General features: G+C 47.8%; 2 protein-coding genes across 16 annotated transcripts in view; one reads left to right on the plus strand and one right to left on the minus strand.

The window, feature by feature from the left end:
* Window positions 1–591: 591 nt before the first annotated feature.
* Window positions 592–8288, plus strand: ACP6 (acid phosphatase 6, lysophosphatidic). Its single transcript, XM_055703070.1, has 10 exons — window positions 592–868; window positions 1474–1602; window positions 1693–1823; window positions 2480–2559; window positions 3339–3426; window positions 5006–5138; window positions 5871–5971; window positions 7342–7437; window positions 7647–7812; window positions 8110–8288. Exons 1-10 carry the CDS (start codon window positions 689–691, stop codon window positions 8248–8250), a joined length of 1245 nt encoding a protein of 414 aa, XP_055559045.1. The 5' UTR covers window positions 592–688; the 3' UTR covers window positions 8251–8288.
* Window positions 8289–14097: 5809 nt separating this feature from the next.
* Window positions 14098–19049, minus strand: part of BCL9 (BCL9 transcription coactivator) — a 61372-nt gene continuing 56420 nt past the window's right edge. For 13 of the 15 annotated variants that reach the window (XM_055702264.1, XM_055702270.1, XM_055702273.1 and 10 more), the window contains 2 exons: window positions 17689–17949; window positions 14098–16294 (listed from right to left, as the gene is read on the minus strand). In XM_055702264.1, the coding sequence (XP_055558239.1) occupies window positions 15177–16294; window positions 17689–17949 (1379 nt within the window). In that variant the 3' untranslated portion in view covers window positions 14098–15176. The remainder of the gene's footprint in view (window positions 16295–17688; window positions 17950–19049) is intronic. The other 2 variants (XM_055702275.1, XM_055702276.1) reach the window with 2 other exon arrangements.

Genomic DNA, 19049 nt, shown 5'->3' on the forward strand with positions numbered 1-19049 from the left:
GCGATGGGCGAGGAGCAGAGCCCTTCCCCCCCTCACCTCCGCCACGCCGTTAACCGGGAGAGGCGGCGGGGACTGCGGGCAGGAACCCTTCCGCCGAGGGCACCGGGCTGCGCACAGGCCCCGGGCCCGGCAGGGCTGAGCCTCCCCCCGCCAGCGGCTGCTGACCGGCGCCAGCGGGGACCCTCCGCCTCGCAGGCCCCTTCCCCGCACCCAGCTCAACGCGGGCCCGGCGGCCTCCACCGGAGCGCGCTGTGCCGGTGGAGGGGAGAGCGGGAATCGCTCACCCCAACCCGGCCCTGAACGACGCCTCCCTGCCGGGAAGCCGGGCCCTCTGCGCACCGTGAGCCGGCCCGCAGGGAGCGCCCGCCCCGGGAGGCGCTAACACAGGCGGCGAGGCGAGGCGAGGCGGCACCGCCGCCCCCCGTGCGGAAGCCCCTCTGCGGCCCCACTGCCCCCAGGCCCCCCCGGCCCGGCCCGGCCCGGCCCCGCCGCGCAGGTGTTGGCGGCGCTGCCTCCGCCCCGGGGCCGCCCCCACCCGCCGCGCCCGCTGACGGCGGCTTCCCCGGCAAGCCCGGCCCCGCGGCGCGCCGCCCGCCGGGAGCCGCAGTCCGCCCCCGGGCCCGCCCGCCCCCCGCGGCCGGTGGGGGAACTCCGCTTCCCGCCGGCCCCCGCGCAGTGCCGGGCCGCCATGGGCTGGGGCGCCCGGCTGGCGGGGCTGGCCGGGCTGGCCGTGTGGGCGCGGCGGCGGCGGGCGGCGGCGGAGCGGGACGGCGGCGGGGAGCGGCGGGGCCTGGAGCTGCGGCTGGTGCAGGTGGTGTTCCGGCACGGGGCGCGCACCCCGCTGCGGCCGCTCCCGGGGGCAGCGCCGGTGAGGAGCGGGCCTGGGCCGGGGCGGGGGGGTTGTTGCCCCTTCCCAAGGCGCTACCGAGAGGGAATCTGGGGGGAACGTGGGGGAGCTCCAGCGGACCCCCGCGGGCGGGGCGGGCGGGGGCAGGGTGCGGGGCCGGCGGCCGGGACCCCCCGGGGCAGGGGCGGCGGGGCCCGGGCCCGCAGCGGCGGTGACACCGGGTAGCGCTGCCCCCGCCGCCGGTTGGGGCCGGTGCCCGGCGCTCCCGCTCCCCTCGGGCTCCTCGCCGTTGGCCCGGCCCCCGGGGGGGCGGCCGCTGGAGCCGGCCGGTGGGAGTTCGGGTGGTTCGCGCACGAAGCCTTTTCAGTGCGTAACGAACAGCAGCGATAGCGATTTCCCGCAGCTTCTGTCCCGTAAAGGCAGGGAAGCAAAGCAAGCGCTTCGCATCCCGCGCACCATCGGCGGGGGATGCGCCGCGGAGGAGCAAACCCAGCAAACGTCGCTTCTGCACGCAGAGATCACTTTGGTCCTGCATCGCTGGCAAGGCAGCACAGAGGAACAGCCTGGCGTTGGTTAAAATGCTCTTGAAAGTCCTCATTTTCCATTGAAGCGCTGTTTTGAAACAGGTGGAATGGCATTCCGCTCTTTTAGACGTGCCCGCTCACACCGAGTTTGATTACATGGTGACTGACCTAAATGGAGGCCCTCGCCCTCCCTCGCCCTACGAGGAGCAATACAAAAAGACCACGTTCAAGGTGAGGCTGCATTTTGCGGTGGTTTCATATTCCCTCTGTAGGCTTTATTTTCATATTCCTCTGGAGACCCTTCCTTTTCTTTGTACTTAGGGTGGTGCAATCGCTGGACAGCTGACAACAGTAGGGATGCAGCAGATGTTTGCCCTGGGGGAAAGGCTAAGGAGAAGATACGTGGAAGAAGCCAACTTTCTCTCACCAACGTTTAAGCCCGCTGAGGTCTTGTGAGTTTCTTGGTTCCCTCCTGGATCTTCCCATCCTTCCTCCCTCTCCCAACAAGCAGCCCTGTGCTAGGGCAACTTTCTGACCAGCACACCCTTCTCTGCCCTAAGGCAGACTGTGTGGCTCCTGCCCCTTCACCTTTGCTCAGCCTGCGGAGCCCGGTACTGGAACTCACTCGACACCCAAAGCATTCAGTGCCCCAGCCATCCCGAGAGTGTTGCCAGGGACAGGTTCATCTCACCTAGTTTTAGCTATTGACGGTGGTACCATGCATCTTTGTGGTGAGTGAAGGGAAACAGGCATTTCTGGAGCACAGTTTAACCCACTGTAGCTTAAGTGACTAAATTTCAGTGAGATGAAGCACACTCCTGCTGCTCACATCAGTAATGCTGGCAGCATCTGGTTCAGGATGAGATAAAAATTATGCTAGAGAAGTGCCAATTTGTTACCTCCACTTGCCTCTGAAGGGAAGTTAAATAGACATCTATATCTGAACTGCCCTTTAAGACGGCTATAAGTGAGGGAAGATGAATCCTACCACGGGTTTCCAAAGCCGCAGTGAAACCAGAACCTTCAGTTCCAGCAAGTCCTCCCCAGCTGCAGCTGTGTCCACGTGAAAGAAAAAGTGCTACCTCACGGACTGCTTTCTCTGTTTCAGCATCCGCTCCACTAATATTTTCCGGAATCTGGAGTCCACACGGTGCCTGCTAGCTGGGCTGTACCAACAGCAGAAAGAAGGTTGGGGAGACTTCTGACTCGTGTCTTTCCTTTCTCAGTCTTCCCTAGATGCACACACACCTTGCTCATCCCAGCTCTCTCTGGGTCCCAGCTGTTGCTTCTTCCCCCTACTCTTCTGGTTCTGTGGGTTCTTACAAAGTTGTCACTTGCTCCCTCTCTCTTTGTGTAGCTTTCTGCTGGTGCTCAGCTTGGATCTGTTGCCATGAATGCTGACATTTCAGACCTACTGAGGAGGTTAGCTTCAGAATCAAGAGGGCAAAGAGTTCCAGGTCCGTTGTTCATGAGATGCACATCTGAAAAAAGTTTCTCAGAGAAACCCAAGTATCTTGGCCAAGATCCATTACAAGTTCAGTATCTGGAGTAACTTTCAGTTGTATCCTGCAACTGACAACTACTTGTATGCCCTAGAAATACACTCTGGGTTTTCAAGACATCACCTCTGCTCCCTCCGTATTCAGTTCCAGGAACAAGCAGTAGGAGTGACTTGCCAGAGCTCCTTGCACTTCATGACACAGAAACTAATTTTTGGCACATACAAACACTAGACAAATTGAGCACGCAACTAGAAAGCTTTACAAGGTGCACAGCAGACATCCCTGTGGAACTAAATGCCGTGTGCACAGAAACAAGCGCAGTGGCTTGTCTGGCAGGTGATAGCTCAGGGGGAATTGCTAGTTGGCAACAATGGACTTGAGGACAAAGACTGTGGGAGTGATTAAAGCAGTCTAAAGACATGCAGATGCACTAGTGATTGCAGAAGCTTCCTTCTCCTTCCACAGGATCTGTTGTCATTGTCACTGAGGAAGCAAGCTCTGAAATCCTCTACCCCAATTACCACAACTGCCAGCGCCTGAAATGCCTGAGCAGGTAATTGCCCACCATATCTCCCCCTATGATTTCACTGCTGTTTCATTTCAGCAGTAGCAATTTAAAACAGCACATTTTCTTCCCATTTCCCAGTTTCTTCCCCTGCCACTTACTGTTCTTTGGAATGGTTAGCTAGTTATATAAAACACTCAGTGAGCAGAGTCATATACCAAGCAGTGGCACCATAAGAAAAAAAAAAATAGAGACTTTTTTTTTCTTGAAAGACCAATTTAATTTAGTCTGTGTCTAGCAAACACTCATTACTAGCTAATGTACAGCTATTCTGCGGCATTGCTGCAGGGCAGAATTAATGTCATCTACATCCCTTAACAAGCCTTTCAACTGTGAACATATTGGGCCTCCTTTTATATTCAACTTCTGGTTCGGGGGTTATTACAACATTCCTGTCACATTTATACCTTGAAGAAACTGAAATATACTCAGCCTTAACAGATTTAACAAAGACTAATGAAGTAAAATAAGGAACATCCTACATAGAAAGAACAGTTAATGTTTGCAGAGTCAAGTACTCTGAATGCCTGTGTCAGGTTGGGCATGGGGTGGAATCTGAACAAGAAAAAAAATGTATTATGGCTTAGTTGGATTATACAGTGCCATATTTTTGTCCAAAATTCAAGAGTTGTCAGAATTCACTTGCAAAAGCTCATTATATAATGCTTGATTCTGCAGGCAAAGGATTGTTTCTTGAAAGTGGTGAGGTGACAGCCCATAAAAGCAGCACATTCAGCCCCCTCTAGTAACATCAGCTGTCCAAAAAGGGAGTAAACTGCAATCTCTTCCACTCCCCCCTCAGCCCACCAACTGAGTACATTGTGTGACCACATCAAGGTAGATTTTTTTAAGCTGCAGTAATAAGCACAGCCTCAGCTTATAGGCTACCTATGCCAGAACTTCTAGTACATTTGATTTCAAACAGAAGCTAGAGCTGTCCCTAAAAAAATAAAGAGCAAACTTAGAAACTTTTCCCACCTCCTCCCCAACAGATCAGGGTCAGAGAAGACCAAACCTATGCAACATAATTTGCTTTAAGTACATGACCAGCATGGATGTTCCAGCTAACCTTTTAAAAATAAGTTTAAACCAGTGTGAAGAGCTTCTAACAAAGTGAGAGGTGAATTTAAAGCTCTAAGTGAGTACCTAGGTGTTTCCCTTTTCCCACACCATACAGCGATCAGTTCAAAGCTGCTACCCCTTCTTTTTTCATGAGGCAGTTAAAGGTGTACTCCCTGAAGACGCAGACGACTTCTGTTCCAGTATGACTAGATCTGTTAACTGATAACACAGCCCTTCCTTATGGGAACCACTTCTGAGGTGTTACCATCTCATCTTAATTTTTTTCCCCCACCTCTGTGAGAGCAGATAGCCACCTCCGATCCTTGACATCTAGATATGGTGTCTGTCTGCTCTCCATCTTAGACTTCCAACGTCAGGAATCCCTCATTCTGCGGTGCTTCTTTTACCCCTCACTGATGTGAGGCTAGGGTCACAAAAAAACCCTAAAACATAGGAAGTCTGATGTATTAAAAATTTTTGGTTTGTTTTCTTAATTCCCTGACAGGCATAAGTTGAAGAATGTTCTGCAACAGCCAGGTATCTCTGATGACTTGAAAACAATTAAGGAGAAGATGGGTATCGATGGTGATAAGTCTGTGGATTTTTTTCTCCTCCTTGATAACATTCTTGCTGAGCAGGTGAGCTGAGCAGTTCTGTTGCACTGTCACAGAAAGAAACATCCCTTTACCATGCATATGGAGGAAACCATGGAGTGCCAACACCGATACCAGTGGGTACCCCAATACCTTTCTATGTAGTCCATAAAGTTTGTAGAAACAGCATTTTAAAAAGAAAGATGTGGAGTAAGCCTTGCTCCAGCATGGGTGAAGACTCATCTCCAGTACTTACCTTGAAATCCAGTGCCTCTTTTAAATGTAATGAAGTAGAGCTAAGAGCAGTTTGGCCTTGCTTACACCGTTTACAAAGTGCTTTCCCTTTTTGGCAGTCAGCACTTAGCAGCGTCATCATAATCCTGGTTCCACCGTACTACCTGTAAGCCAGACTGCTTCTGCCACTGGAAGGGAGCTGGGCTTATTTGTACCCCCCTTAGTACCTCTTTTTTGCTTGAGGTAATGAGAGTTGGTCTGGCTGTTGGTTGAATAGCTCAAGGGGTTACACTCCCATCACGTAGAAATGTATCCCCGAGAACAAACATCCATCCTTTTGGTACACAGAGAAAGTTCTGTGTGTTTAAAACCACCCTAGAACCCCTCATGTGCACACCGTAGTACCGTACATGGTGCTACAATACTGTAGTACAAATGCTGTGACATGAACAGCTGTTTTCTGTGGGCAGGCATCCATGTGTCTTCTGGCTGGGTTCAGAAAGGGTCAACCCCCTCTTGTTACACTACATCTTCTCCTTTCAGGTGCACAATTTGCCAAGCTGCCCTGTGCTGAAGAACTTTCAGCAGACAGTTGAACGTCGATCTGTTGACTCGGTGCTTTTCCTTCTGGAAGATGGTTCGAGGTGATTGCCTGTAGGCCTCCAGCCTTAAGGGTTGTCTTAGGCTCAGCCAGGGCAGACGAGCTACACCAGCTTACTGCAGCAGACAGAAGTCATTTCTGATCTGCTGCATTCCCCCACCAGAGGCTACCCCTCACGAGGTTTGTGCCTCAGCCATCTCAGTAAGCCCAGTGCCTTCAGCCAGAAACATGAGCTAGGAAAGAGGAGGCCATACTGAGGAGGCCAAGATGTAGGCTTGCATCCCGTTTGGCTGACAGTCACAGAGCAAGTAGCCTCTGAGGAACAGTAGTAAGCCACTGAGGTAAGCAGAGAACACCTCAGTTGCCACAGTTGTTTAAGGGAACTTGCATCAAAGGCAAAAGGAGAAGAGCAGAGGAGATGCTGCCAGCCTGAGCGCTGAGGCGGCCCTTGCAGGTGCACAACTACAGTCTGAATTCCAACCTGGGAAGTTTATCTCAGGGATGGCACCTGCACAGCTGGGCTGAGAAGTGTTAGTGCTAGTGGAAAAGGTGATGCCAGGCCTTGCACACATGCAACTACTTGCAAAAGTACCTGCTGCTACATGCAGTTAATTACCTCCTCCACAGTTGTTTGTGAAGGCGGCTGAGTCGCTAGCCTAGCAGCCCTTTTCCTTTCGGATTCATTTGCAGCTGCTATATTCGCCAGCTCTTCTTGGGCGGTGGTATAGGACTGCCTTTTCTGTTAGGGGCCTTAGCCTTGTTTTTTAACTTGTGTTAGAGATCTTGGGTACCGAAAGACTGATTTTCTGATTTCCCCCACTCCCACAACACCCAGGACAGTCACAGTGGCGCTCATCCTTCATTTGCACTGATGTATTCATTAGGTAGAGCGAGTCTCTTCACACAAGAAGATGTGTAAAGATCTCTTTATTCAATACAGGGGTAAAAGCTAATTTTAAAATATAGCCACCAACTTCTCGAATCCCACCCCTCCCCTTCCTGCCAAAGACCCCAGCAACTTCAGCTGCTGTTTTACAGGCAGCTGCAGTCACCTTCCCTAGCTGAAAACCATGCATCTAAAAAAAAATCACAACTAGGGAAACAAAACAGCATAGAGAACATCAAGGAGTTTCTAGATTTCCCTTTATGTGGGCCAGACCTCATGAGACTGCTTGTTAACACCTCTCCCCTCCCAATCTGCAATCACATTAGAACCTCTGTGGTGACTATGTAACTGCTGAAATAAAAAAGTAACCACAGGAGTTGCATTTAATAGTTCCTAAGTACACGCTATACATGTTATCAATTTGTAGGAGAAAAGCCGGTTCCCAGGTGTTCATTTGAAATTATTTAATTTGAAAGTTTAAAACCTAGTAATTTATTTCTGCCTTTTTTTTTTTTTTTTTTTAACAGAGAAGTTCTTCAGATGAGTGTTGGTCTCCTTTTCTATACCTTACAGAAGAACATTACAGAAGCAATAGATCCCTCATCTGCAGCTGAAAGGGCCAGGTACAGGGCAGATCTCTTCTTCCAACAGTTATAAATTCTGACTTGCTGTCAGTGCAAAAGGCTGGTTCAGCAGGATATTGAGTGTGTGTGTGTTAAAGAGAACGAGTGCTCATCTGCTAGAAAAAGCCCGAGTGCTGCTGGCTATCCATGGAGGTACACAGCTAACATGTTAGGTTTGGGTTTTGTTTGTTTTTCCCCCTTTTTAACAGAAAGCTCATTCTCTATGCTTCTCACGACGTTACCCTTATTCCTCTCCTGGTGGCACTGGGCACCTTTGATCACAAGTGGCCACCTTATGCTGCCGACGTGACCCTGGAACTCTATCAGCACCAACAGTCCAAAGAATGGTTTGTTCGCGTATCTTACCATGGAGAGGTAAGATCCCAGGGGAAGCCTCTTGTACAAACCTTGGGCTTTTGGTTTTGCCATGCATCTGTGTAAAGGTGTGAAACAAGACTTGTTCTGAGCGTGCCATCAAGCCATATAACAGAGTAAGACACCTACCGCGCATCCGTGGTAGCCAAGATATCTGTTTAGGCAAAGACTTTGAACCTCTGCCTCTCCGCGTCTGCCTCGACTAGCGTATTTCCCTGTTGCAGAATGCATCAGTATCAGCAAAAAAGGGCTTTGCCAACACACAGGATCTGTGATTTTGTCTCTTTGCCTTTGCAGGAGCAAGTGGTGAAAGGATGTAGAGCAGGTCTCTGCCCACTTGAAGAATTTCTAGAAGTTCTTTCACAGTACTCAGTCAGTCCAGAGGAGTACGATAACCTGTGCTCCCAAATGGAGGGGAATCGGCAAACTGGCTCATGATTAAGTTGTCTTAAATTAAAATTAAGTTACTGTCACAATCTTTGACTATTTTTCTTTATATTCCTGCCAGCCTTCTCCACTCTAAAGGTATTTTAGATGAGGGGACTTTTTCCTACCAGACACAGGGTGGCACAGCGTCACTTTCCACTGTTAGCAGCCAGTTGAAAGAAGCCACATAACAGAATGGCTTGAGTTCACTTCTGAGGTAGCCAAGCAAAAGCACAAAGGCTGAAAACAGCAAGGGAGAGAACAGACTTTTTAAACGGCCCTGCTGCTTCGGGAATATGATAGAAAACATACCTGTTCCTCATATGCTGGGACTGTGGGATGAAGCCCAGCTTGCTCTGTGCTGCCAGACTTGAGAACTTTGACATAACGATTGCTTTTGTGTATGCTGAACTGCAGAAGCCACTGTGCCTTTCCTTTTCTCTTGTCATGTTGGAGGGTTGCTCTGCAGACAGATGAACCTCCCAAATTGCATAGCGTTTAGCTACCCCATCTTCTTGAGGGCATTTTTGTGCACACAAAACCTCTCCAAAGGGACAGAAAGCCTCCAGACCTCTTTCCTGCACTCCTGTAATTATGGAAATTCTGCTGCGAACATGCAAAACAACCACAGTGGGCCAAGTACAAGAACATGCACTCTTGGTGAACTCTGCTTAATGTGCTTTAACAAGGAAGTCCGGGGAGCTGCTATTGACTTCAGCTTTGAGCAGCGTTGCATCCATTTTGCACTTCATGAAACAGGAATACACCAGCATAGCCAACAGAAGTACTTTCAATCAGTAAATAAAACTTGGATCCTGACCTATTTCTTTGGGATAAGTAAAGGCTAAAATAGGGGGACCACATACTAAAATGGCCCTGCAGTTTTGCTTCTGCATTACCCTCCCCCCCCTTTTTTTTTTTTTCCCCTCCACTTAGCAAAAACAGACTGCAGTGATGTTAATGTAAGTCATTGACAGATATGTGACTGGAGGCACTACAGTACCTTCTCCCTGAGAAGCGTGGGCTGGATTTACCTCTACTCTCTCATTAGCCTGCCCCCACCACAATTACATGTTGACACCATGCACAGTGAACAGAATAATTTGAATCCTAAATACATAGCTGGAGGTCTCACTGAACTGCTATTAGAAGCTGTCAGGAAAGCAAACAAAACATTGTTACTTTTCACCAAGTTTTTATACAGCCTAAACCCGTAATGCCATTATATAAAAATCAATGGCCCTACCCTTGCTTAAGAACAGTGTGTTCTGCTCTGATCAAGCTCTCCGTTATGCACAGTCTGAAGTATTTGGAGAATGGCAATGGAAACATCAGGCATACGACTGCAAGTTATTTGTGAGACGTGGACTCCTTGGGAAAGGGGTATCGGGGAACCGCATGAGAAGCTTTGGCCACACCACTAGACAAAGGGGGAATTCACACACCTTCTCCTAAGCAAGAGCTAGGAGCATCTCCCAGCAAAACTGACCAACCACCAGGTTAAAAACCGCAACATGGGCAAGACCAGCAGAATTCAGCAAGCTGTTCTAGTGCAGGTAAGATTCTTAAAGGGCACTGCATTCACACTTGAAGTGATCGTATCACTCTAAGCAGGGTAACACACATTTCAGTAACATTTCGGGGAAGCAGGCCAGCTTCTTGGCAGTGGCAAGGAAGAGGCGTCTGCTGGGAACAGGTTACTTCATCATTGCCCTCTACAGGGTTTCTGCAGTGCCCTGTGTGCCCTGCTCCAGCCTCACCCTGTCCCTCAGCGTAGAAGTGGTTGGGCTGTGCATTGGTCTCATCCTACTAAACAACTCCATGGCAGTCGTGGCCCACAGTATCGAGGAGGAGTTATTTCTGACCACAGCTAACAAACAGCCATTTCAGAAGAGGCCTGGTGGGACACTGGAAGTTTTAAGACCAAAGGACACAGGTAAGTGGGAAGTGCTGAACTGCAAACACAGCATGGAAGAGCTGAGACATTTCTGAGAACGTGGAGTAAAAACTTCTAGAAATCAACAATTTCCCATGGAACCAGTGCATTTACATAAATAGGCTGCCTCCTTCCTAGGACTGGGAAAGACACAAATCCCAGGGGACAGAAAAAGAAATCCAAAACTTTCTTACCCTGGGCTGTTACTATGAGAACTGCTGACACGAGCAGCTAGTATGTACAACCTCAGGTTCCTTCAAACTTGAGCTGGGGCTGCTAACCCAAGTTAGTCTGTCTGCCTTGCTATATTAGTCCAATGCAGTTAACGCAAGTTGGTCAACTTAAGCCTAAAAGACGTCCTTCTTATTTTGCATTGCAAACCTATCCTCACACAATATGTTTCATTTAAGGCAATGTTAGTATAGTAGGTAATTGGCAGGAAAGATGTCAACTTAAATTTAAGGTTTTGTTTTCTCCTTGTGTAAACATCCTTTTTTAAAAAGTTTCCAACATCCCAGAAAAAAACCAGTATCCCTTTTCTCTCCTGCCTCATTCTCTGACTCAAACACAACCGTAAGCTTCAAACCTGAGTGCATGAGTCACAAGGACCTACATCTCTCGGCACAAAAGGTTTGCCAGTTAAAGTCAAAAGATCAAGAGTTTAGGGATCTTGGCATATTTGTCAATAAATCCAACATAATAAAACTAGTAGTCTGGGTCTTTATCAGGAGTGCTCTTCAGACCTTAAAACGTGCTTTAACCGTAAGCAGAAAGAGCATGATAAAGCTAGGTGGTACATGCCTACCACAACCAACAGCATTAAGAGAAATTATCGGAAACTATGTGGACTGGCTAAAAACTGAAAAATCTTTCACCTCACCGGAAAGATGACACAGCACATATGCAAGACAGCTCACCTTTTTTAGCTTAAGAACTACCACCAATTGTTACAGTGAAGTGCTCTACTAAATACAGGCCTATATCAAACAACATGGATCATTTCTCCTTGAGAAGTATCAAAATACGGAACAGGTTTCAGCCAACAGCCTGCCAAGGCTGCAGGAGGAAAACAGTCACCATCGTGAGTGCAGAAGAGCACCACCAACGAAACACAGCATTTTCTGCCACCAGAATGAAAACCAGCACAGCAGACTGGCACCATACCAAGCACTGCAAAATTAAGCCCCATATATGCCATGTTTGTAATGGCCCCAACACTCTGGCACAACAAACGCTGTGTTCCAGCAGCCTAAGAACTGCGTGTTTAGGATGCATACTTATCCTCAGGAAGAGGTGGGCACCCACATCCTACTCCAGGGTACACATATTGTGCCAGAAGCACCACCAGCATTTAAATCCCACCCAAGACCAACGCGGATCAGATCTCCGCATACTGGTCTGTCTTCTGAAATGTTACCCACTAGATGCCACTAGGAGGTCGTGACTAAACTCGCAAGGCTGGCTACTTGCTTGTCAGGTCTTTGGTAGATTAGCTAGCCCATGATACAGGTACAAAGCTCACGTTTATTTGGACAGCGCTTAAAACTGCCAGTGTACTTCACAGATGACCTGTTTGCAACAGCCTACTACTTTAAAACAAACAGATTTCAAATATTTTAAACTTTTGATTTAGCAGGCACATTACTTTGCATTTCAGAAGTTCACCATCTGCTGGGTTTACCTTTTAAGTCTCTCCGCACTCCGGCTGCGCAGCCATCTGGGATGAGATAATTTGAACAGCAGACTGTTTCCTCCCATGTTACTAGAGAGGAAGAGCAGCCAAGCATGTATGAATAAAGCCTATTTCATTCTTTCAAACAAAGGTGGAGGAGGATGATTTGAAAGTTTAAAAAAAAAAAAAAAAAAAAGAGGGGGAGGGGAAGAAAACTAAAAATGGCAACCTCACTTTCCGTCTTCAACTGTACCATGACTACCAGAGCTGAGTCACAGTTACTATTGATTATAAATAAGCAGGAGAGAACAGACCCTGACTTACAGAACCCAAGGTGAATTTGCAAAGCTGGCAACTAGAAAGCTTTTTCATTTGCAAAGCAAAAAGGGGAGAAGTAGAATCAGAGGGAAACAAAGAAGTTCAGTTTACATCTACCAAGTCATTTTTCTGACTGGAGCTGACTAAGGTATTAAGCATCTTTTGTCCATCAGCTAGTGCAAACCAGGCAATGCCACTGAGGTCGAGTGCACCTACGTGGACTCAGGAGAACTCACATCATCTGCATTTTCTGTAGGAAAACTCTTGTTAAGATACCGAATGCCAGCATCTTAAGTTAGACAGACACAGAAGGTACTTTAATTATCCAGCATTTTTTAAATGTACCCTTTCACTATCAAGTGGCTTTGAGACAGTGAATCCCCTAGGCTAATTTTTTTTCTAGAATGACTCACAGTCACCTTAAATCCTTTGCTATTCAAAATGCCTCAACAGACATAGGAGGCACTGCAAAAGGCTGTTAAAAAAAACCCAAACCCTCCAGGTTATTTCCACGTCAATCAAGAAGTTTGCTTTGACATGGTAAAAACAGTCAGGAGTTGTGGCAGAAGTGGCAACACTTAAAATGGTTGCACCGTGACAGTCCCCATGCAAAAGGGAGCTGTGCAACCGTTTAAAGAAGAGGTAACTCCGCTCTACAGAAATAACACTTACTGTGTCATTGTCAGCTCTTCTTAAAATCTTGACAAGCCCGTGCTTCAGGCACGCTGCTTGTCAGAGGGAAGCACCACAACATACATCCTACACTTTGTCAAAAGAGTAATTCTCACCCAAAATCATTGTAAATTTGCATGACAGCACAAAGGTGAATTTGGAAGCAGGCAACAGAAGGCTCTGAGGCTTGCGTGCCTGCAACGACGCGTGGCTTCACTCATTTTGAAACACTAGCAACGAAACTTTGGTAAACTGGCCACCGACAGCAATTTTTTCCACCTGTTAAGCATCAGTTAACTCCAAAAAACTCTCACGCACAAGCATATTAAAGAGACTCATTCTCCACGTGAAGTTTCACGCCAAATAGCCAGCCCTTTGAGGAAACTACTCATTGAAAGAATTTCAAGTAACAGTAGGTGGAAGGAGGGACAGAAATGACACACTCCATATACAGCACTGGGGGACCGAAGAGCAGCCAGCCAGAGAGCCCTGCCCTAGAGATCCACACCCCGATCTTCTCCAGGAGCAGGGCTCAACTCCCAGTCCATGTTTCAGCATCAAGTCTTCCGCTCCTCATAGACAAAACCATAAAACCTTCTCGCTGAAATTCTCTCAAAAGGCAAGCTCGAAAAGACAGGGGATTAGGAGTTGATCGATGAGAACTGTGGCAAAGCAACAATTTACCCAGCAGGGTTTTCTTGATAAAAATCTGCGTACTGATGATTTCCCTCTCACCTTTGGTATTTAAGCTCATCCATCCCCCACTATCTCAGCCTCTGAGCACCGGCAGTCCAAGACCCTACCGGATCCAAAGCCCCCAGGGGGACACTCAATCCCAGTGCCCCGCCGCACAGCACTGGACCACGGTGCTCAGCAGACAGACGCTGCTGCTCAGGGAAAGCTCAAAACCACATACCTTGTAGCGCTGCAAACACTCACCAGGAGGAAGTGACAGAGACGATGTTTCATCTGTTCCTTGACCCTCGACAAACTGAGGAAGAAAGACTGTAACAATTGTCCCTGGGGTGTTCTGAAATAAGACCTTACTCCGAGAAAAAACAAGCTCAGTTCAGGATTAAGTGAACAGAAGTGCCTTGCAAGGAGCATGCAGCTGCCTACAGACCAGACTTCTAGGAGCTGCCAAAGCTTGCCGCACCTGGCCTCTAGGCTGGCTGTGACCGTAAGGAAGAGCAAGCAGTCATCTGGCCAGCTGTCTGATGTACACAGAAACAACTGGAGTGGATAAAAAAAAGACAGTTCATTTTTGTAAGAAACAATATATTTTATTTTTCTGACACCACAGCCCTGGCGAGTGGTTTTGTACCAAATTTAATGGAGGTTACACAGAACGTTTTACGCTGGGGAGGAAAAAAAAATAACCACAAAAAAAATCCTGGATAACTTTTAGTGTCTGTTCCACTCCCACATTAATAAAATCACTTGGGGTTTCTAAGAAAAGGAGAATAGGAAACAGTGAGAGAGACTACTGTAGGATGTAACAGTGTCCAAGTCCAGCCCCTTCCTAAAAGTGGGAAGAGTCCCCACATGAGGAGAGGCTCTCCTAGATTTACTCCCCAAAATAACACAACGTATTGCAGCTGCCATAGGAGGAGACAGAAGGGGGACGGAGAGAGAGAGAGAGAAGCCTATTTAATAAAGAGTGGGAGGGAGAGACAGAAGGTGCTGGACAGCACGCCATAATTTGAAAAATATGTCCTTAACTTATTATTTATTTCTTTTAAAAGATTCTCCTCACTGAACTTAAGTTCCTTTTTGTGCTTTTCATTAATACTCTGCTCTGAGGTCGTAGTTTGGTTTTTCTATACATTGGAGTTGAAGGAAAATAGTCCGAAGTTCTGAAGATGGATTCTCCACCTAAAGTAAACAGCCTAGAATCCCATTCTCCTCTCACCCCAAAGACTAAAGTCTCTGCTAAAATCCCTTTTACAATATAGTACAGTACACAAAAAACCCCAAAAATAACCAAGAGTCCTGGGAGAAGCCAGTCCGAAGGACGTAAACATACAGAGAATGGTGCAACTTGTGACAAATGGCAATTCTCAAAATACAGCTACAGATTCTCAAAGCAGGTGCCGTCACGGGATACCCAAGTCCACAAAAATAATTTTTAAAAAATAAATCTTAAAAAAAAACAACCTGTTAAAATGAATAATTTTTTTTTTCAGGTAATTCCATACATTCGAGATTTCCCAAAGCGTCCTCTGGTCTCTTTTCACCTATTGCATGGCCAAACTGTACTCCTGAAGCTCCCAAAAAAGCCCTCAGGACTTGGAATCTCATCTTGACAAGGATCAGAACATCCAGTCTTATGGTAGCAGCTTAAAACATCATGTTCCCTGGGTTTCCAGGGCCTTGGCTAAATCCTCCCATGCCAACGTCAGCAGCCATACCTCGGGGCCTCATTTGGGGGGGAATCATGATGTTTTGTTGGGGTCCCATCATGCCCTGCATTGACATCATCATACCAGGCGACCCTACAGGGCCCGGGTGGCTGTACAGCCCTGCGGGGGCTCGGTCCTTGCCTGGGATCATGCCCACCGCGGCCACAGGGTTACTCATTAGCGCGGGCTGGCCAGGCATCGCCGTCTGTGCTGGTGACATCATGCGGTGGTGCGGCCCCATCATGCCTTGCTGCAGGAAGGCAGGCGGCCTCATCGGGTTATGACCTGGCATGGATGGAGCCGTCCCAAGAGGGATATCTGGAGTTCCCACTGGCCCGGGGCCCCCCATGCCAGGCAATGTTAGTCCCATCCTCGGGGTCTGCTCTCCTATCATCCCCTGCATGTGGGAGAACCCAGGCCCAGGACCCTGCGGCTGCTTGCGGCCGGGCACCTCCCCACGAGGGAAATACTGTAGTGTCTGGCTAGGCTTCTCCGACGGGATAATCCTGGACAGGTCAAACTCGGGTATTCCCGTGGCTCCAGGACGGATCACCTCCTGCAGCTCTGGATCAGTGAAAACCGAAGGCATATTGTTTCCAAGAACAGTGAAGGAGTCTGGACCGCCAGGGCCTCCAGTCTTGCAAAGTGCTGGATCTGTCGAACTTTGGGGCAGGTTGGTAGGACGCCCCAGAGGTCCTTCTCCGTGGAAGCCCATTCCTGCTGGGAAGTTGCCTTGTCCACCGCTGGGCCCGTTGTGTGGAAATGGCACCTGCTGCGGAGGGGACTGTACAGGAGGGAACCCCTGTGGGAAGCCCAGGCGTCCTTGAGGTACCATTGGAGACTCCTGGGAACCGTGCCCCATCATCGGGTTGTGTGACATCAGGCCGGGTCCCACGGGAACCCCATGAGGAGGTATATTGGGTCCCATAGCATTTGGAGAGGGCATCTGGTTGTTATGGGAAAGAGGCTGGGTCATTCCCATTGGGCTAAGGGTTGGCATTGGACCCACTGGGTTTGGACCTGAAATTCGAGGATTCTGAGAATTAATGCCCATTCCTAGGGAAGAAATAAGGAATCACATTTAGACAACAGCGAACAATAAACAATAAAGCTATCGAGAGACCTTTCTGCAAGGTTACCAAGCCCGCGCGTGCGCACAAAAAAAATTGTGCTAATAAAAATACATCAGTAGTGGCTCTGGAAAACGTTACTTTAACCAGAAAACTGAAACCATCTGCACAGCTGCCTCCCTAAGCTTGTCGCTGCCCTATCAACAAGTGATCAAAGCCTGCTCTGCAAGTACAATCTCAATCCAGCCCACACCTTTACTGCTTCCCTGGCACTCTAGGTGACACAGGCATTAACAAACATGTCTGTGACCCATTATCGGTGTATGGACACTTGTCCACTGGGAAGTGACTGAATCTCCTTTCAAAACTCAAGTAGAGATAAATCAGGTAACCCTCATAAGACTAAGAGGCGGCAATCAATGAGGTTAATGAGCTATCATCATGAACTTATTCAATTAGCCAGCTTCCCCAGGTATATTCAGCCACTCTGATCATTACCGTGTGAGACAGCAAAGCTACAGGTAAACTCATCAAGAATTCATTACCAATTGCCAGTTTCATGAAACATCCACCCATCCCCTCTTTCAAGTATGTTAATTCAATTGGGTGGAGGGGCTACCGCCTATTTTTGCATTAAACACATGGGTATGTGTTTAATTTAATTAAAGTTAACATTAATTTAATTAATTAACATTAAGCTATCAGCAGGGACTGGATTTCTCATACGAACACGCTCACCCACAAGACAGCCCAAAAGAATGATGTTTCCTTTTACTTTTTCTTCAACTTTCTCATGTAGGGACCAGGACAGTTTTTTCCTTCAGTCCTGGCTGAGGTCACCTGCCCATTACACATTCCCTATATGAAAAGATGTACATTTTGAAAAAGCTCTCTAACGCGGATTGACAAAGGCAATCCACGAAGCCCAGAAAAAAACCCAGATGATTCAGTGTCAGAAAAAAACAAACCAAAACAAAACCACTGTGACACTGCCTTAAGACAGGGAAGAATGGTTTCCTCTCGATAACATGTTGTAGGTCTGACCCTTATTCCCATGAGCAGCCTTCACTCACACAAGTAATTACAGTCTGCCTGAGTGAAAATCTCTCCTATGCATAAGGGTTTTCCAGGTTATACACTTGCTGCAGAGCAGACACTTTCTGGACAAATTAAAAAAAAAAATAAATAAAAATGGTTGCAATGAGAATTCCTGTCTCCCCATTTCAGAGAATTGCAACTGTTTTCCTCAAAAACAACCCATGGCTATATATTCTTCAAGGTTTTTCCCCTCTCACAATCTTCATTTGATGAAGCTTCCGTAAAAATCACCCTCACTGTACTGCCTGATAGCTTGGGCTGATGTTTCTTTGAGTTTCTTACCTGGTACGCTGTTCATAGGTGGTAAGTTTGGGGAGCGTGCTGGAGGGGAGTCATCATCCGAGCTGGCCACAGTTTTGATGGCATCGTGATAGAGCGGTGTAGAGCTGGGCATGGCAAATTTGGACATCCTGGACATCATAATGGAAAGGGGATTCTGGGAGAGGGTCGGCTCTGGGGGCATTGTGTAAGGACTGCTAGAGGGAAGATTTCCAGGGAGAGTCACAGGAGCAGACTGGCTAACTGTGGAAGGAGGTGGACCACCTTAGGGGCAAAAAAAAAAAAAAAAAAAAAAAAAAAAAAGGGGGGGGGGGGAGGGAGGAGAGAAAGAAAGAGACTTCAGGTTTTTTTCTTAAAAAAAAAACAAACAAAAACCCCACCAACTTTTCAACTATAAATCTCAATGACTAGAAATCCCTTTTATTGCAAGAGACCATCTGACTAATGCAGTCAATGCCTGTGAAAGGTAACCAGAAAAACAAGCCTATTGATCAAGATGGTTAACATTAGTTATCCTGGATTCTGCACTTCTACTGGAACTATCTTGAGCCTCTACAAATCCACATGAAGAATTACCAATTATCTGAAAATCCTACTGTTCAACTTCCATACACTGATGACAGACTTAGGTACCAGGTCTAGCCATAGAAATCAAAATCTAGTTAGTTAATTGTTTCTACACCCACCAAATGTCAACTGTAACTCCTCCTTTTCTTTAGAAGGCAAACAAGCACACAAGACATAGGCAGCACAACAAAAGCTGTAGCAGATATTATGCAGAGACATGTGAGCAGATTTCTGACAAGCTGCATCAGCAGCTACAAGTAAAACTCCCTGTTTACGTTTTATTTCAGGTTTTCTATACATATATTTACTGTTCTTTCCATTTAAAGAAGCATTCTCTGCACCTATTAGCTGAATATCATCCTTGCTCTCCCAAAACTGGAAGTGCAGTTAAATTTATTTCGAATCTCCTTTGTTCTTCATCAATGAATTTCATGCCACCCAGACCACATGTGAAGGAAGATGCTAAACCAAAGTTGTGCTGTCACTGAAAATTCACCACACGTTCCCCCGCTGCCCCCCTCTCCCTGCCAAAAAAAGGAGAACAGAGAATACAAAAATCCTGCAATGCCAAAACATTTATGCTTCGGAAGAGCTGCATGTAAAAGCATTCATTAAGCACAACGGTTAGGGATGGAGTAAAGCACTTGGTTCTGACTTGTAGGCACTCAGGCTGATGGCAGGCTCAGCATCAGCAGCCACGATAGATGCCAACCACCAAGGCTCGCTTCCCTCGGTGCAGAGACCCAGCCGGCAATCCCCACAGCCCGTGAGAGGGGCCACCCGTCCCGGCCCCGGTC

This window comes from Falco cherrug, chromosome 2 (assembly GCF_023634085.1).
Source record: "Falco cherrug isolate bFalChe1 chromosome 2, bFalChe1.pri, whole genome shotgun sequence".
Taxonomy (NCBI): Eukaryota; Metazoa; Chordata; class Aves; order Falconiformes; family Falconidae; genus Falco; species Falco cherrug.

Excerpts from the sequence above, each read along its gene's own strand:
- ACP6 (XM_055703070.1), top strand. The coding sequence starts at position 689 with ATGGGCTGGGGCGCCCGGCTGGCGGGGCTGGCCGGGCTGGCCGTGTGG. Across the intron at positions 5,139-5,870 it reads ATAACATTCTTGCTGAGCAG|GTGCACAATTTGCCAAGCTG; the intron begins GTGAGCTGAGCA and ends TTCTCCTTTCAG. Across the intron at positions 5,972-7,341 it reads CTTCTGGAAGATGGTTCGAG|AGAAGTTCTTCAGATGAGTG; the intron begins GTGATTGCCTGT and ends TTTTTTTAACAG.